Here is a 17,538-nt window from a genome sequence, read left to right on the forward strand (position 1 = left end):
ATGACACCAGTTGCTGGATTTCGTTCTCCACCACTGTAGTAGCACACGTACATCTAGTAGTCAGTGTTGACAGTTGTGTAGCTACCGTGTCAATGATCCACTTTAGTACTCGCCGGATTAGAATGTCAAAAATCCAAATTTTTGCCGATGATTTTTTGTTTTGATGGCGTTCGATGGCTTTGATCGCTGAGTGGTGAAATTTTCGAATATTCTTTAGAATCTACTGTTGGAAGTGTTGTATTGCTGTGGGGCTGTTTCGGGAGATGGTATCCCTGGTGGTATTTTTGCAGGGTTCTAGCCAGGTCAAAAAATGTGGGGGGGGGGGCAGGGAAAACAGTTATCCCGTAAGGGCCGTAACCCTTTTTTTTCCATTTTCAAAATAACTGTCTTGAAATGCGAAATGCAACGTACGGGGCGAACACCTGACTTCACCCGAAATGTGCCTTTATGAACCCTCTAGTACCGACTATCGACTGCATTTTTCGTTGAAGGCAAGAAAGAACACAAAAATCGGAAAATGAGGAGGGGCGGCACTTTTTCAAGGGGGGGGGGGTCTACGCCCCCCCCCCCCCCCCTTTGGCTAGAATGCTGTGCGTGTGTTTGTTTTGTATTTTCTAGAGGCTGACATGGACCTGCATGCCACCCCGAAATCGGCGGGATTCTACACCGGATCTGCTGGTTTCAATGAGCTTCTTTATGTAAGTGACTGGCTTCCTGGCACCGTCTTAGATCTGAAGTACCACTGTTGCTGCTGCTGCTGCTGCTGCTGCTGCTGCTGCTTGCGTCTGTGTTTATTGTTTAGGTGGTCATGCACGTGTGACTTTATGTGTGCGCACGCTAGTATGTGTGTGTCACTGTTTGTCACTATGACTGTATGTGTGAACACGAACGTAGGTGATGATTGTACGTTAAAGCACTTCATCTTTTGCACGTGCCAGGAGGCCACTGGCAATCTGCTGAGCTCTAACCAATGTGGTCATACTTAGCAGAATCTGGCTACCGGCATATCGTACTGATGATGTTTCGTGAAAGTGGCATTTGCTCCCAAGAAGCAAGGAGTACATCAGACTCATGACCTACATGCACAGCACTACAGTCATTCTCGGGTTTTTTGTTCAGTTTCATGCAGCTGGTTTTGCTGCTGCTCCTATGTCAGGCTTATGCTGCTTTCCTTTTCGGTCTTGTCTGCTGTTTGTCCCAAAGAGCATCTATCAACAAGCTGAACGGATGCAGCGCAAGATGGCGTCCGCTGGTTTCAGAGAGCTGATGGAAGAGTTCAACCAGAGGTAAAGTGCTGTTCGTCTTGTGTTCTTGCGGCTGTGTACGCTGGTACTAGATGGGTGTGCCACAACACACGTATGTGTATGTACTGCAGATACCGTAAAGTCGGGTATAAAAGCAGTGGCTTATATTATGACTTTTTGCAGGAAATTTTGCAGGCTTCTATACGAGACAGGCTTCTATACTAGACAGGTGTTTCTAAAACCAAGCTTATGTGCCGACAGTGCACCTTGAAAAATCAGGCTTGTATTCAAAACAGGCTTCTAAATGAGACAGGCTTTTTATACAAGACACTGCGGTAGATGTATTCTAAATGATGGCAATGATGAGATTTCATTAGTGTGAAGGAGGTGATGCAAAGGGGAAAAAGTCCAAAGAAAAATTGACTGTGACCATTAGGACTCCAGCCAGGGATCCTTGCCGTCGGCTAGCGCTGCTCTGCCAGTGTAGGCAAGAGTATCTATGCTAAGAGTGTGAAAATACAAATACAGTGCTGCTCTCAATGATATCCAGTCGCGTCACTCAAGTTTGCGCCTTGCATCAGTTCGCAGCCCAGTATTCGCAGGTCTAGGGCTGCGCAACGCCCGACGCTTACTTGAGTGACGACGCGACTGAATCTCATTGAGCAGGACTGTACATGTGCGGCAGTGTTGGAGAAAGCGTAATCCAGCGGTTACGTTATTTTTGACGTCAAGGACCTTAGGTACAGTAGGATAAAGAAAGATGTCACAGAACATATTGAATATTGATCCAGTTTAACAGTAGAATGGAGCGGATTGCAGCTGCCATGAATCATCACCAAATGCAATGAAGTATTATTATTAAAACGATGGAGTCTCCCCACATGCAAAGTTTCATAATAAGTACTTCGAAGTATACTGGTTTAAGTTGATAATGAGTTTGCTGGTCGCTACTGCTTCCAGTCTAGTATTGTGATGTCCATCTGGACAACTGTATGTCAAGGCGAATATCACGGTTCACGTGAGACTGTGTTTGGCCGAGCTTTCCGGATCCGTAGGAACGCCACCACCCTCAAGGATCAAGGCACAGTTGTAGCTCCTTAGGTGGTGGGAGGTAAGTTGATCAGACCCACCGCCAAAGTGGTCAAAGACCGTAAATCTCATTCGCGGCATCCATGTTTCCCTTGTACCAGGCCACGAGTTCCCAGTGTCACGTCGAATTGTTCTTCCTGCCACCTAGTGCATGTATCGGTATCTGCTTTTTTTCTCTTTGCTGCTTGGTACAGGACTGAAGACAGCTATATTTGGAAGAAGAAGTCAGAGATGGAATCTGCGCTGCGTGATCCACTCTCTGATGAACAGGTACATGTAATGTGCTTGGACTGCCCTCTCTTTTAGGAGAGGGCAGTTAAAACTCACTGCTGAGTACAAGTGTAGAGTGCATCCAATGATCTCTCTCCCTCTCCCTCTCCCCCCCCCCCCCCTCTCTCTCTCTCTCTTTCCTCCTCCTCCTCCTCCTCCTCCTTGCTTGCTTGCCATGGTCAATTTATTGTTGTAGTGGTTATATTTCTGGAGACTGTTCGCATCTCCATACGGGTATGAAACGAGTATACGGCAAGCACTAGTTGAATGCTCATTCTCTATCACTGTGTGAACTCTGAGAGTATTTTGCTTGTACAAGTGCATGTACAAGTGCATGTACACGTGTCTTCGTTCGCAGAGGCTGCCCTGAGTGCTACTCGTTGGGATTCGTCTAACCCTCATTTCGCCGACAACTCTAACGCCATTATCCGTCTTCTTTTCAACTTACAGTATGACATGGTGATTGAGCGGTTGGATAAACTTGCTAACCACAAGCTCTCCTACGTGGCCTCTAAGTTTCTGAAGCAATGGAGCAACCCACATGTCAAGAAGAAGGTCGTCGATGATGTAAGTTGTGCGTTTGTCGAAGAATCAAGAGAATGTGCTGGAGTTTCCTTCTCCACTCCACTCCACCTTGCTTTCTCCTACATTGTTGCAGCATGTAACCCATCGTGACTGGAATATCTGTAGCATAGTCTGCCTTCACCAGAGGCTAGCTGATCTCCTTATGTTATGTTTGTTCATGCTGTGTGTTGTGTGCTTGTTTGTGATTTGGATTTGTTCATGCAGAACTCTAGAACACAGCAGGGTGAGTGGAGTGCTGGCCAGTGTTCTACCCTTACTGTGTACTCTGTGTATGTGTTTGTGTATGTGTGTGTGTGTGTGTGTGTGTGTGTGTGTGTGTGTGTGTGTGCGTGCGTGTGTGTGTGTGTGTGCGTGTGTGTATGTGTGTGTGTGTGTGTGTGTGTGTGTGTGTGTGTGTGTGTGTGTGTGTGTATGTGTGTGTATGTGTGTGTGTGTGTGTGCGTGTGTGTGTGTGCGTGTGTGTGTGTGTGTGTGTGTGTGCACGTGTGTGTGTGTGCACGTGTGTGTGTGTGTGCTGTAGAAGGTGCATGTTTTACCAGTACAGTAGCGGTAGTACTCGGTAGCTATGGCCCTAGCCATGGCAAGTGCAAGTGAAAGTGCAGTGTGATGCCAATGCATGTCTATTTACTGGCTGCAGTAACAGTGTACTGTCGACTCCACTTTAGGGGTGAAACGATTAGTTCGAATATTCGAGTATTCGTTCGAAAATTTCAAACGAGCGAATATTCGAAATTTTACACTCGATCGTTTTTTTTTTTTTTTTTTTTTTTAGTATTGGCATTCTATTTTTCAAAAACTTTTGTTGTACAGCTCAGCTCGTCCACTGGTACATGGTATGCATGCTTTATGCATGCCTTTGAGTCAGTATTTTATGACTTGGACGATGCGATCACCACGGCAAGTAACGTTAGTTAGTAATGAGATATGAAAATACTGATGGAAATCGTTACTTTACATTCTGTACAAGACGTTGGCGACTTTTGTTCAATGTTCACAGATAATTTCTTCCGAATTGGTCGAGAACTCACAAATCTAGCGCTTTTGAATTTTGGTAAAATACTCGAAATAATCGGATACTCGATCGAATATTATGAATGAGTGATCGATTGGTCAAAATAGATACTCGTTTCACCCCTACTCCACTTATAACGAACTCGTATGTAGCGAATTTCGTGATATAACGAACTTCGTCTATGAAGCACCAATTCTCCTGCACAGTGTCCTTGAGTAGATGAAACCAAGAGTGTGCTGCTCGAATGGATTGCTGCCATGACGAAATTCACGGACTACATCAGTTTAGTCATAGCTCAGTTATACGCACCATGCCACTTCTCGCTGCATACATGTATCTTCATCAACTTTGATTTAATCCAGAAGTTTTGCAATAGTCCTTATGCGCGTTGTACAGATGTACGAAGTTCTGTACTAGGGTTGTAGGTGTGTGCATACCCGGTTGGGTGTTCATTGTGTGCTATACATGCGCGTTTGACCCATTTAGCCTCCTAATTCATGGCAAACAATCGCTTTTCCAGCTTCTTCACTTTGGGATTGAACTAACGACTAGCTAGATGCCTTCAGGGCCCTTTTCATAGTGAAAATAGCAGTATTATACAATTGGGTCCTGCACATTCAACACCCAACCGGGTCTACGGGATTCTACAATATTCTACGGGATTTCGTGCATCTGTACATCGTGCATAAGACCTATGACACTGACAGACACCCGTGCAGAAACGTCAGCAGCTTCACTCTCTTGATAGTCGCTAGTTCACACTTAATTAACTACTACTGTCATGGACATGGAAATCCAGTCGATTGACCGGGGCCGGCGCCCTCAGCGCGTACAGAACACTGCATGCAGTACACGTGTTGATCCGATGCGACCAGCGTGCTAAAGCGCATAAATGAAGGTACTCAAGGCTGAATGGCCAGTGCCCTGGGGCCCCTAGACATGCGACCGGAGTTCCATGTCCGCGACAGTAGTACTGTATATCACCTTATTTTCGGTGTTGTAAAATTTCGGTAAAAGCCAACCCCTGACCTTTCGGTGTGAGGATAAATTCGGTATGCATGGCACTAAAAAAAATAAAAAAATAAAAAATAAAAGGTCTTGCATCTCCGGCCGGCTGGGCCTGGGCTCCACATACATGTACATGTATGATTGTACATGTACATGTATGATTGTACATGTATGATTGTACATGTACTATACCAGTATACAAGTTGATTTTTTTAATTTGACAGTGATTTTCATGATTTTTACATATTTTTGGCACTCCGGGAAAATTTAGGTGTAATGTTAAATTAGGTGATCCAGGACCAGTACCGAAGTTACCGAAATTTAAATTACACCGAAATAAAGGTGTTATACAGTATGTGTGCTATCATGCACAGTGAAGTGGGTTGTTTTTTTAAGACTATCTCTTGTGCCTGCACTCTTCACGCAGGTCAGCGCATGGAATGTCGCGCTTGGGCCTCTGTTCGTCCCGGCACCGGCAAGCTGTTTATACGTGAGCGTCCGCAGATCCGCGCCGGCCTGCTCAAGGCCCTGGACATTGCAATCTACTGGCCCGATCTCGCCCACCGGTGAGTGGGAATGCAATGCTTGTACACTGTAGATCTACACTGTGCACAGTGTACAGTGTACAGTGTACAGTGTAGATCTACGCTGTGCACAGTACAGTGTACAGTGTACAGTGTACACTGTGCACAGTACAGTGTACACTGTACAGTGTACAGTGTAGATCTACGCTGTGCACAGTACAGTGTACAGTGTACAGTGTACACTGTGCACAGTACAGTGTACAGTGTACAGTGTACAGTGTACAGTGTACAGTGTACACTGTGCACTGTACACTGTACAGTGCACAGTGTACAGTGGGTTTAACGACGTGGTGATGCATGCGTGTTGCCCCCTGTCACAAGTAATTTGCCATGAGCCATGCCCTCGTGAGTCGAGCTGTGACAGCTTGCAATGGTATACCAGCAGTGAGTGCCAGTACAAGGTACATGATTGTTTAGGGTTTAACCCATATCCGACCGACAAAGTGGACAAATTCTCACTCCCAGCGAGACGCCGCAGCCCATTTTGATGATAATTTTAGTTTCCCTTGGGTGATGTTGGCAATCTTGGGCTTTTTGGAAAGCTTGAGCCATGAGGAGTTCTCTAGAAACAGTTGCTAGCCTTCATTTGTAAGAGGAACGAAAATCCATCTCCAATCATTTTTTAGAAGTACGGCTCATCGACACGTGGACTATTTGTGGTCTTAAATTTGTACTTTCATGCTAACAAATTTTGAATGTACCATCAGGGAAGCCTCCAGGCAAAGTTTTAGGAGGGCAACATAATCATTGCCAGAGTTACACCATGTGGAAACTTGTTTCGTACGTGGTGTGAAAACAGACCTCCCTCAGAGACTTATAACCTCTTTTTGGAACATGCTATTAAAGATGCTCCGATTTTTGCAAATGAATGTCGGGTCTTTCCTGTTTCTTCTGAGACCCAACTGGTGCGGTTTGGATCAAACATGAGTGAGTTACAGTTTGTTAAAGTCGTCGATGTTTGACTGGCCGGTCGGATAAAGGTTAACGTCGGCCCTGCAACGACGGCTGCAGTGGCCAACCGTGCAACGGAGAATTTGAGGCCAAAGAGAAAGATTAACTATTCTCGTGCATGCCTAATGATTGATGAGTGATGTAAGCGTCAGGTCGCTACACATGTTCTACCATAGACCTGTGTGTCACATGACTGTACACTTGTACAGTTGCACAGTCGCCGCCCGTGACCGGTTTTTCACTGGGTTTTGTATATTTCCAGCAACATTTGTACCACTTCAGGGTGGGTGGGGGGGGGGGGGGGCGTCATTGGCCGCACAGGTCCGGGGTTTATGCTGTGCACTTTGGATTGGGTTTCACCTAGCAGAACTACCCGCGTGCACGCCACATAACTGACACCAAAGAAGGGCACGTTGATTCGTGCGTGCATTGGAATTACCATGAAAGTATTGACACCCAAAGGCTAGCGGCAGTGATTTGCCATAACACCATACATAGACTACTGAAAGAGATTCACATTCTACTCATTCCACCCTCCTTGATACAACTACCGGTAAGTATCAACGTTGATACAACTAAATATCAACTATCACAAAAGCAAACGAAACGTACCGAACTAGCTACTTCAGTAGCTGCACAGAAACATGAACGGCTGCAAAACTGGAAGACTGTTGTTCTACAAGAGAGAAATACCCAGCCAGTAAGCATCCTAGGGCAAATCAGAATCAGTCCTTAGTACTCCGTACTATCATCAGATCCAGCGGCGTCCACCCTGACCAGTCGCACCACAGGCCTGGTCACCGTCTTCCCACCAACTAGCACTCTCGCAACACGCACGGTGCCGTCTTGACCTGGCATCACTTCCGTCACTCTTCCAAGGGGCCATTTACCCCGTGGTGTATCTGCAGTGACCACCAGGATGATGTCTCCAACTGCTATGTTCTTCTCCTCAGCGGGCCACTTAGCATGGCGATTCAGTCCGGGGACCCACTCCTTCATCCAGCGGTGCCAGAAGTGTGTGATAAGTTCTTGCACTCTCCTCCATCTTTGCTGTAGGCTGTAATCGTCACTGCTTGTGCCGATTGAGAACTGCTCCACATGTCGCTTGGTTCAGAGTCAAGGGCAAGTCGTCTCTGGCATCCACGGAAGGTGTTGTTAGCGGTCTTGACTTGAGGAGAGACTCGGTACTACAGAAAGCGGTCTGTAGCTCCTCATCGGTGATGCTGGCATCACTCACGACTGCGTATATGGCCTTCTTGGCGGCTTTGACGATCGTCTCGTGAACACCGCCGAAATGCGGGGCACCTGGAGGAATGAAGTGCCACCGTACACATGGGAACTTCACCTGGAGCGCTGCCTGTTCTTGCTCTAGCTCTTTCAGCTCGCGTTGTCCTCCGACAAAGTTCGTCACATTGTGCGGCACTCCTCGGCGGTTGCTCATGCTCTTGAAGGCATTCAAGAAGCTACTGGTGCCCAGGGAATAGGACATCTCCAAATGAACAGCATAGCACGTTAGACAAGTGAAGAGGCAGCGGTACCTCTTTACCCGCCTCTGTCCTCGACCTTGAACTGTCGCAAATGGCCCGGCGTAATCCACTGCAACCCGGCCGAAAGCACGATGTGGTGACTCTAACCATATCTTCGGCAGAGGGGCCATGACTGGAGTGATAGGTTTGGCTGTCCTCTTCCTGCACTCAGTACACCTCTGCTCGCACTCACAAACTGCTTTTCGTCCCGCAATTGAATTTTTGCCACTCTCATGTCTACAGATTATGCCACAGCATCGTCGACTTGCTCTTCCTGGTCGTCCGTATCGCCAGGCTCAACATCATTGCCTGCCCTGCTCCGCTTGTGACTGATATCGTCGCTGTGACCAGACATCCCGCTCCGATGGACTTCCGACTAGGTGAAGACAACCATCCTCTGCTACCATTAGATGAGAGAGGGATCTGACTCACTCACAGAGATATTAATAAATAATGTTTATTTCAGGATGAGACACTAGTAAAGCAACTGAACTACACGAGAGGAATACTGCAAGCTGTAACTGACTGAATAAAACGAAAGGAAGCCACCATGAACAAACCAGAACAAGGAAAAAGCAGCATTGTATGCAACACTGGAAATACAGTAAGAAAACCACTCACAGTCCACCGCAGGGTGCACCAGTCCGCCAAAGTACAAAGGTCGAAGGTCATGAACAACAGTTTGCATGAAAGAACAGCCAGTAATTATTTTGATTAGACTCGTCCTTAGGGGTTGTCGCTAAAGTTTTTTGTCGTCCCTGAAACGAACATCATTCGTGTGGGGGGGGGGGGGGGGGGGGAGTGCGAGCCAAAATCGCAAATCGACCGACACTGTGCATATGGCATGTATATGCATGCGACTTTCGTCGTCCAGCATAGCAAGCTGCATTCGTTTCAGAGGGAGGGGAGGGGTCCGAGTACGAAATGAACGATGTTCGTTTCAGGGACGACAGAAAACTTTTGCGACGACCCCTTACAGGAACAATAAATGCATCACCTCTATATGTACGCGTGCACGCAGCATAACTGACACCAAAGGAGGGCGCGTTGATTCGTGGATGCATTGGAATTACCATGAAAGTATTGACACCAAAGGCTAGCGGCAATGATTTGCCATAACACCATACATAGACTACTGAAAGAGGTGTTCACCTTCTACTCACTATCAGCTATATGCTAGGTGTTGTGTAGTCAGAAGGCACAACAGCTAGCACAATACTGACTGATGTGATACTGACCGGCATTCAACGACCTGATGATAAGCTCTATCACGTCTTGGATACGCAAACCAACAGCCTTCCAACTTGGAAGGTGCTAAGTTATGACATAGCATGAGAAAGGGGAAGGTGAGCACGCTCAAGACGAAAACAAGCTAAAAAATCACAGCAAGCTAAGAATTTTAGCTTTGACATCAACACTAACATCTTGCTTTTATAACATCTTGCTTACACTAACATCTTGCTTAAAAAAATATCTTGCCTACTTCAGTATAATTGTTAGTGTTGGACACAAACTAGTGAAACTACGGATAACATGTAACATTTTGGTCCTTTCTATAAATTTTAATCCTTGGCTCTCCATCCGAGTCTTACCCTCACATAATATGTGTATAGCATTGTCTCGGACTGAGCTAAGCGTTTTCTCAACTTTTCTACACATGTGCTAACGTTACTGGCCCACTCGTGCAGTCTCATTTGTACCTGCTGTAACTGATACTCCTCGCGTGCTTCACATGTACGGCACGTGCCGTATTTCAAGCTGCCACACTTGCTGGCGTGGTGTCGGTAGGGGTTGCAGGTGCTGCAGGCCTTGTCACCCCCCTCCCCAGCTAACGGCAAACATGACCATGTGCGATTTTCGATTTCGTTGCCAAGTGTCTTGGAGAGAAGAGAGATGGGACAGGCAGCTGGCACCATGTGGGAAGATGTGATACACAACACCAGAACTCAGGCCATGCATTTAGCTGGAAATAGTTTTAAGTTATTTCCAGCCTACAAGTACTGATATTGGCTAAAATGCCGGTGCAGTTGTACTTGTGTGTGTGTGTGCGTGTGTGCTTTTGTGTGTGCGTGTGTGTGTGTGTGTTGTTCTGCTTGTTCTGTAGTGTTAGCATCACCATGACTAGCCCCTGAGTGACACTCCTGTTGTTCTGTGCGCCTATCTCTCTGTATTGCGTTTCAGGCAAATAGTATTGCACCCGTTCATCGCGACAAACTCCATCGGCTTATTCGATGCCGAGATTGAGGTCTTGAGACACGGCAATGGCTGCGATATGGCAAGCCCGACGGGTGAGTTCAAATGAATATTTTAAAAAGGGCCTTAAAAAATAAAAGCCCATGTCAACACTGTGTTGCGAAGGCGCCTGGTTTGTCCTGGTGGTGACGGCCACTGTTTTCTTCAGACTGTCTTCTGCCTTTGCAACTACCCCAAGCCAATATGTTCATGAACACTGAAGAAATACTTGTAATTATTGTACCTTTTTTGCATTGCTATCGTACCTATTTCTATACACGTATTACCAAAAGTACATAACCCCCCAGAGTGTGCAACGCCGATCCAGCTGTGCATAGGGTCTTGGTCGAGCGGAATCGGATCTTATGATGTCGTGCGTACACTCCACACCAGCGCAAGGCCGGTCTCGAGGCAGGGCACCGTTGTTTTTGATCCGAGAGTACCCGCGACTCCCCGGGCTCCCTTCAGATGTGTATGACGCAAAGATCCGATTACGCTCGACCAAGACCCTGTGCAGAGCTGGATCAGGCGTTGCACACTCTGGGGGGGGGGGGGGTTATGTACTCTTGGAATTAGACGTCAAAATGAAATGCATCCATTGCAGTTGCTGTGGTGATGAACAGTGACAATATAGCCAGTACTAGGCTAGAGAGAACAAAAGAAATTTCAAAAGGCTTTAATGTTCTGGGCTGCTTGTCTCTACAACATGCCTGTCTTTCCTGAGCTGTGCGGTGTGTCAATTAGCCAATCCATCATCATGGTATTGAGTCTATTGAATCTATTGCTGTATGTGCATCAAGTGGAGCAGCTAGCTAACTTACCTCTGTGTGTGTGCGTGCATGTGTGTGTGGTATGTGTGCGTGTGTGTGTGTGTGTGTGTGTGTGTACGGGTGTGCGTGCATGTGTCTGTCTGTCTGTCTGTGTGTGTGTGTGTGTGTGTGCGTGCGTGCGTTTGTGTGTATTTGTGTGTGTCTGCGGTGCACATGTTCTGTCTATCTGTGTCTGTCTATGTCTATCTGTGTCTGTCTGTGTGTGTGTGTACATCAGTCGCTGCCGGTGCTACTCGCTTGGCGCTGAGTAGAGCACTGGCTGTTATTAACCCCGAGTACAAGGAGATTCTAGAGAAAGGTCAGTAACGCCTGTGCTGAACCAGTTCATGTAGATGTAGGATCTTTAGCTCATGGTGGGATGTGGATTGGTTCACCTAATACCTCTTCTAGGCTCTCCCAATGACATATGCACTGACTATGTGAACCAATGAGATGTGCCCTTCTAGGTTGGCCTCTGTCACATTCTCACATTTTCCCACCATAGTGCCGTGTAGGTAGATTGCCGATAGATGACCAGTCCACCTTACCAAGAGGACATAAGATAGATGACCAGTCCACATTACCAAGAGTACATAAGCTACCAAGGGTGCTCAACTCTGGATACCCTCTCTATGGGGTCGCCAACGGCGAAAACTCACATCACGTGGTGTAATGTTACCATTGTACGTCGTTCCCAGCCCGTTTTTAGTGAGCAGTGGAATAGTAAAAATAGCACTCCCTGACAGAAAGCCACTCAGCTTATGCGAGTCATCAGCATGATCAAGGCAGATATCGGGATTTTGCGGACTCCTTGGCGTTCGTTGTACATAGTACCGTACCTGGAACACGAGATGTGAGTTTTCGCCATCGGAGACCCTGTATGCAGAGTTGAACACTTTTGGGAGCTTATTTACTCCTGATGATCTTGCTACTTGAAGTAGGCACACTGTGTGTATACCTTAGTCCTCAGGCAGTTGTTTGCCACCGGAGAGATCGGGAGAGTTGCTCCTCCACTCTGCTCTTGTGTGTACTGGCGATATGTGTACCATGCTTGACGGGAGCAGAAATTTGGGGCTGCCCATGTTATGTTCTTCGAAAAATTCATGTTCTTGATGTCAATCCGTAGTACACGTCCATCGGTGTTCAGAAGCCGATTTGTTTATGAGGTATACGGTGCTCGGCTTGAATGACCATGTGTGCTGCTTTTGGCTGGTGTGGTTTGGCAGAAAATCTTCTCACGCAAGACGAGCGTTCAGCGCAGAGAAAGCAGCCCGGTAGGCTCACGGCCAGAAAGATTGGTCAATGGTAAGCACCCTGTGCTGCTGATGCTGCTGCTGCATATCAGATTGAACCATTGAATCCTACCCTGCAGGTTGCACATGTATATGATGGTGCTGCTGTTAATCAGACTGCTGAGTCAGATACAGTAGTCGTGTTCTGTGGGTAACAATCACGTTAGGCCGCAACCACACTACGTAAAAATCACAGTACAAAATTTCTTGCATATCTCAGTACAAGTCGGTACACAACCACACTACACTTTTCGGTCTGCATAGATGACGTTTTCACGCGACCAGCACGTGACGTTGTCGTACCAAAGCGTGTGACATGCGCTGGAAAAGACCGGGAAATTCAAAAAAAATGCTGATGCTGATGCTATGTACGACGACAAGGTACAAAAACAAAGTTGTACACAGGAGAAGGAGCGCGAAAACGACGAAAACGACAAACGTGGCTTTCTACAGGGGTGCGCCAGTTGCTGAAAACCTACAAAGCGCATTTTGCATTTAGCACGCGTCGCCATGACGTTTTCTACTGTAATGCCGTTTGTACGTGATTTTGTACCTAGTGTGGTTGCAGCCTAACTTACTGGTATCCTGCTCCACCTGTAAAGCTGTCATCAATGCACTGTAGTACTTTGACCACGAGCTAGTGCTCTACAAATAGAGAGGTTCTGCAAAACGAAAATGTGTACGAACTTTCGCTCTACGTCACGAAGTGAGAAACTTCGCACGAACTTTCGCAACTTTGGACGCGAAACTTGCAGGGAACGCGAAATGAACTTTCGTAGGAAGTTTCGTGAGATTGGGTCATGTCGTACGTGCACTTGGCGCGTGCAAACTACGAAAATGTGCAGAACACAAAGTTCGTGCGAAAATTCGTACACACTTTCGCAAGGCCTGTCGCGAAACTTCGTTCGAACTTTCGTTGTGCAGAACCTCTCTAATACTTATCACCAGTGCTAGTTATCAGTGTAGCAAACCTGAAACACCATTGTACTACCGTAAAGTCCGGAGCAAATGCCCACCCCATTTTTGCAAGATCTGCTGGCCTGTACACACTGACCCCATGCACTGTCACCACTACTGTACAAAAGTGCATCTCACACCGTAGCGGGAAGAGCACTTTGCTACGGTAAACTATGTCCACTTTCCGGGTTTCAAAATCTCTTTGGGCACGAGCCACGAGCTAGCTCATAGTGATTTTATAATGATAGTTGTTTTATTTCGCAAATCCGAACCGGGTTTTCTTCCGAATAGCAAGGTAGCGAAGAACAGAGTATTGAAGGAACCAAATACACTTCTGACGGTGTTTCAAGCCATCATTTCGAGATCACACAGCACCCAAAGGCAAGTGTTTTTCTCGGGCACTTCGGAGTTTTCAACAAGTTAGCAGCGGCTTTGTAGGTGTAGCTTCTGTGACATACCCTATTCGACTTACAACTGCAATACTAGTACTGGGACCAGTCAAGTCGTTGACTGACGCTTTATCAGAACAATTTCTGTTCCTGACAGTGCGACATCGTGGCACTGCACAAATTTCTACGGCATTACTCGTACCACATGGAGAACGAACTACCACAAAGACGACACATTTATCGAATGAAAGGAAATCTCGACAGAAGTTATTTCTTTGCAGGAAGATAATGACAATCGTTTTTGCACAGCCTCCTGGTAGGACATAGGCAGTTTGTAGGCATTACAGTCGTTCTCGTACGCATTCGACCTTCATGCCAGTTGTTTACAACTATATTGACCTGAAAAAGACGAAAATAGTATGGACCCGCTGGGGTGGGCGTTTGCTGCGAAGTGGGCGTTTGCTCCGGACTTTACGGTACTGGTGAATGACAGCACTTCCAAGGCCCACACAGCTCAGGCTAGAGTTCTTGTGCCCGGATGCCGTTTTGCTTGCACTTCAAGTTCACATGAAAGTAAAATTGTAAACGCAGTGGTGTGGACTGTGGCATTCCTCTTACCTCGTAGTGAGATTGAAGTCTTTGCTGGACACTGCTTGCATGTGTTAGTGCAGTGCTTATCTGTAGGACTGCACAAGAAGGAGTCATGATGTATACGCACTGCAACCCAAACTCACACGCACGCGCACACACACACACACACACCTTCCTTCCTTCCTTCCTTCCTTCTTCCACTGCCATGACTGGCTATGTGGCCCCATACGGGGCAGACCAGGAACGTGTTGTCCACCGGGCGGGGAACGCCATACTCAGCGCGCGCGGGCCGCGTGAACAGCGTTACACTTGTGCCTCGCAATATCCTGTGGCCGACGAAAACTGCGCGCACAAGTGCCACAGATGAGGAGCTTCGCCACAGGCTCCATGCGGGACTGGACAATAGCGTTGACAGCGTCACGGCAGGTGACCCGCCATCCCTGTCGATCTTGGACGATGTCACCAAGCTGCTCCAGAGGTACGCCAACAGCCATCAAGTCGCACTTCACGGAGTCCTTCCAGCGCTTACGGGGTCCATGCGGTGGACGTTTGGAGGGTAACGCGCCGTACAGCAGCTGACAAGGGATCCGATCTTGCATGCGGGACAAATGGCCAAGCCATCGAAGTCGGCGGACTCTGACTTTATCCGCGATCTCCTCCATATCGCCCCACATCCCGCGAACCTGGAGAGAGGAGATGTGCTCCTCGATCTGCCGGCCACGATTTATCTTCAGGATGGAGCGCACGCACTGCAGGTGAAAGGGCTCCAGGCGACGGACATCACGCTGCCTGACGGTCCAACTCTCAGATCCATAAAGAAGGACCGCCAGGACAGTCACTCCATACACACACACACACACACACACACACACACACACACACACACACACACACACACACACACACACACACACACACACACACACACACACACATACACGCACACACACACATACACACACACACATACTTGTACTTGTACTTGTTGCTCACTGCCAAAACTGGTCACGTGGGTCTCCCCGGGAGAGGGGAGAGAGACTCAAAAGGAATCTTGGAAAGATGACTCAATTGGCTATTGAACCGCCCAACGGCCGACACCCCCTGGAATCCCCAAAACTCTGGGTGGACTTGAAAATGATCCCACTTATGGGCTCACCACACCTCAGTAAGTGGGTGAGGACAAGGTGCAGAAAAAGGATTGACGGCATCAGGGTATCCGTCCTGGGATCCAACTGCAGAACCCCTGCCCCCAGTGAAGGTAATACTTGCTACTAGTGTGGGTGGCTAAATCAGAGTGGATCTGATATAAGCTTCACTAGCACCATTGATTACACAAGAGTTAATCTAGCCAGAAGCAGTTCATGGTTAACAGGTATGTATACTTCAAATAGAAAGTATATGAACCCTGGAACCAACAAAGGTGGCAGGTACAACATTACACCTTAAAGCAGCCGAGCCCGTTGGCAACAGACCCAACACTATCAGGCATACGTGTACCCACCAACCGAACTAGCTGGCACACATACACACACACACACACACACACACACACACACACACACACACACACACACACACACACTTGTACTTACTTGTACTTGTACTTGTTGCACACTGCCAAAACTGGTCACGTGGGTCTCCCCGGGAGAGGGGAGAGAGACTCAAAAGGAATCTTGGAAAGATGACTCAATTGGCTATTGAACCGCCCAACGGCCGACACCCCCTGAAATCCCCAAAACTCTGGGTGGACTTGAAAATGATCCCACTTATGGGCTCACCACACCTCAGTAAGTGGGTGAGGACAAGGTGCAGAAAAAGGATTGACAGCATCAGGGTATCCGTCCAGGGATCCAACTGCAGTCACCCCTGCCCCCAGTGAAGGTAATACTTGCTACTAGTGTGGGTGGCTAAATCAGAGTGGATCTGATAATAAGCTTCACTAGCACCATTGATTACACAAGAGTTAATCTAGCCAGAAGCAGTCCATGGTTAACAGGTATGTATACTTCAAATAGAAAGTATATGAACCCTGAAACCAACAAAGGTGGTAGGTACAACATTACACCTTCAAGTAGCCGAGCCCGTTGGCAACAGACCCAACACTATCCGGCATAAGTGTACCCACCAACCGAACTAGCTGGCACACACACACACACACACACACACACATACACACACATACATACCACCAGACACACGCACGCACACACCTCGGACCTCTCCTCAGACATGCCCATCGCGGAAGCGATGATAGCGAACAGCTATGTTAGACATAGCAACTTGTGCTGGGATTACACCATTCAACAGCTTGCAAGGCTGATGAATTGACCGCCACTATTTTTAGCCTGGCATCCACCACACAGCTGTTTGAAGTGACTTTTTCTGGCCAGTGAATCCCTATTTTTCATTTTTCCATTTTTTCTACACACTACAGTCACACACACATCCCACTGACTATACATTGTCATTTGAATGTCTGCTTGTGCTGAAGAGTTGAGATCAAAGTCAAGCCATCCTGTGCCGTTCACCGTAGTACATGTAACATCAGTGTCTGCATGACGTGTTCCTTCTCTTCTTCTTTGCTTGTTATCTATGTCCTCACAGGAAAAAGCGATAGTACTCCTCGGCACCCACCACCTTCACTTCTATCCGTATTCGTATCATCTTGGATGATCAAGAGGCTTGCCCAGTTGCTTGCCGCTGCGCCCGAGTTCTTTCATTTGCCAGTTGACCAGTGTCTGGACTTGAAGAGCTTTTAAATTAATATTATGGAACTGGTCTTTGGACAGCTAGCGAGCTTGTGGAATGTGTAACAATTCTCTTGAAAATTATAAATATTTCAGCCTTCTGGTGTGGTATTCTGGGCAAAGCGAGAGTGTGGTGTGCAGAGTGTGATGTCACTTGCGGTATCATACCGATTATTCACACACGGGGGAGGGAAGCTGATGGAGGGAGGTAGAGAGGACCTTGAGCAAGTTGAGGGGAGGGGGCACTGGCAA

The 17,538-nt window shown here is 47.4% G+C and overlaps 1 protein-coding gene across 1 annotated transcript in view; it reads left to right on the forward strand.

Moving 5' to 3' along the window:
- The window catches only part of LOC135828428 (small ribosomal subunit protein uS9m-like), a 25,705-nt gene extending 8,324 nt beyond the window's left edge, over nt 1–17,381 (forward strand). The window contains exons 7-16 of the mRNA XM_065340881.1: nt 619–698; nt 1,204–1,286; nt 2,528–2,603; nt 3,054–3,170; nt 3,393–3,411; nt 5,636–5,774; nt 10,451–10,557; nt 11,549–11,629; nt 12,537–12,615; nt 17,144–17,381. Coding sequence (XP_065196953.1) covers nt 619–698; nt 1,204–1,286; nt 2,528–2,603; nt 3,054–3,170; nt 3,393–3,411; nt 5,636–5,774; nt 10,451–10,557; nt 11,549–11,629; nt 12,537–12,615; nt 17,144–17,156 — 794 coding nt within the window. The 3' untranslated portion in view covers nt 17,157–17,381. The remainder of the gene's footprint in view (nt 1–618; nt 699–1,203; nt 1,287–2,527; nt 2,604–3,053; nt 3,171–3,392; nt 3,412–5,635; nt 5,775–10,450; nt 10,558–11,548; nt 11,630–12,536; nt 12,616–17,143) is intronic.
- Nucleotides 17,382–17,538: the final 157 nt, after the last annotated feature.

The sequence above is a fragment of the Sycon ciliatum genome, chromosome 1 (assembly GCF_964019385.1).
Source record: "Sycon ciliatum chromosome 1, ocSycCili1.1, whole genome shotgun sequence".
NCBI classification, from domain to species: domain Eukaryota; kingdom Metazoa; phylum Porifera; class Calcarea; order Leucosolenida; family Sycettidae; genus Sycon; species Sycon ciliatum.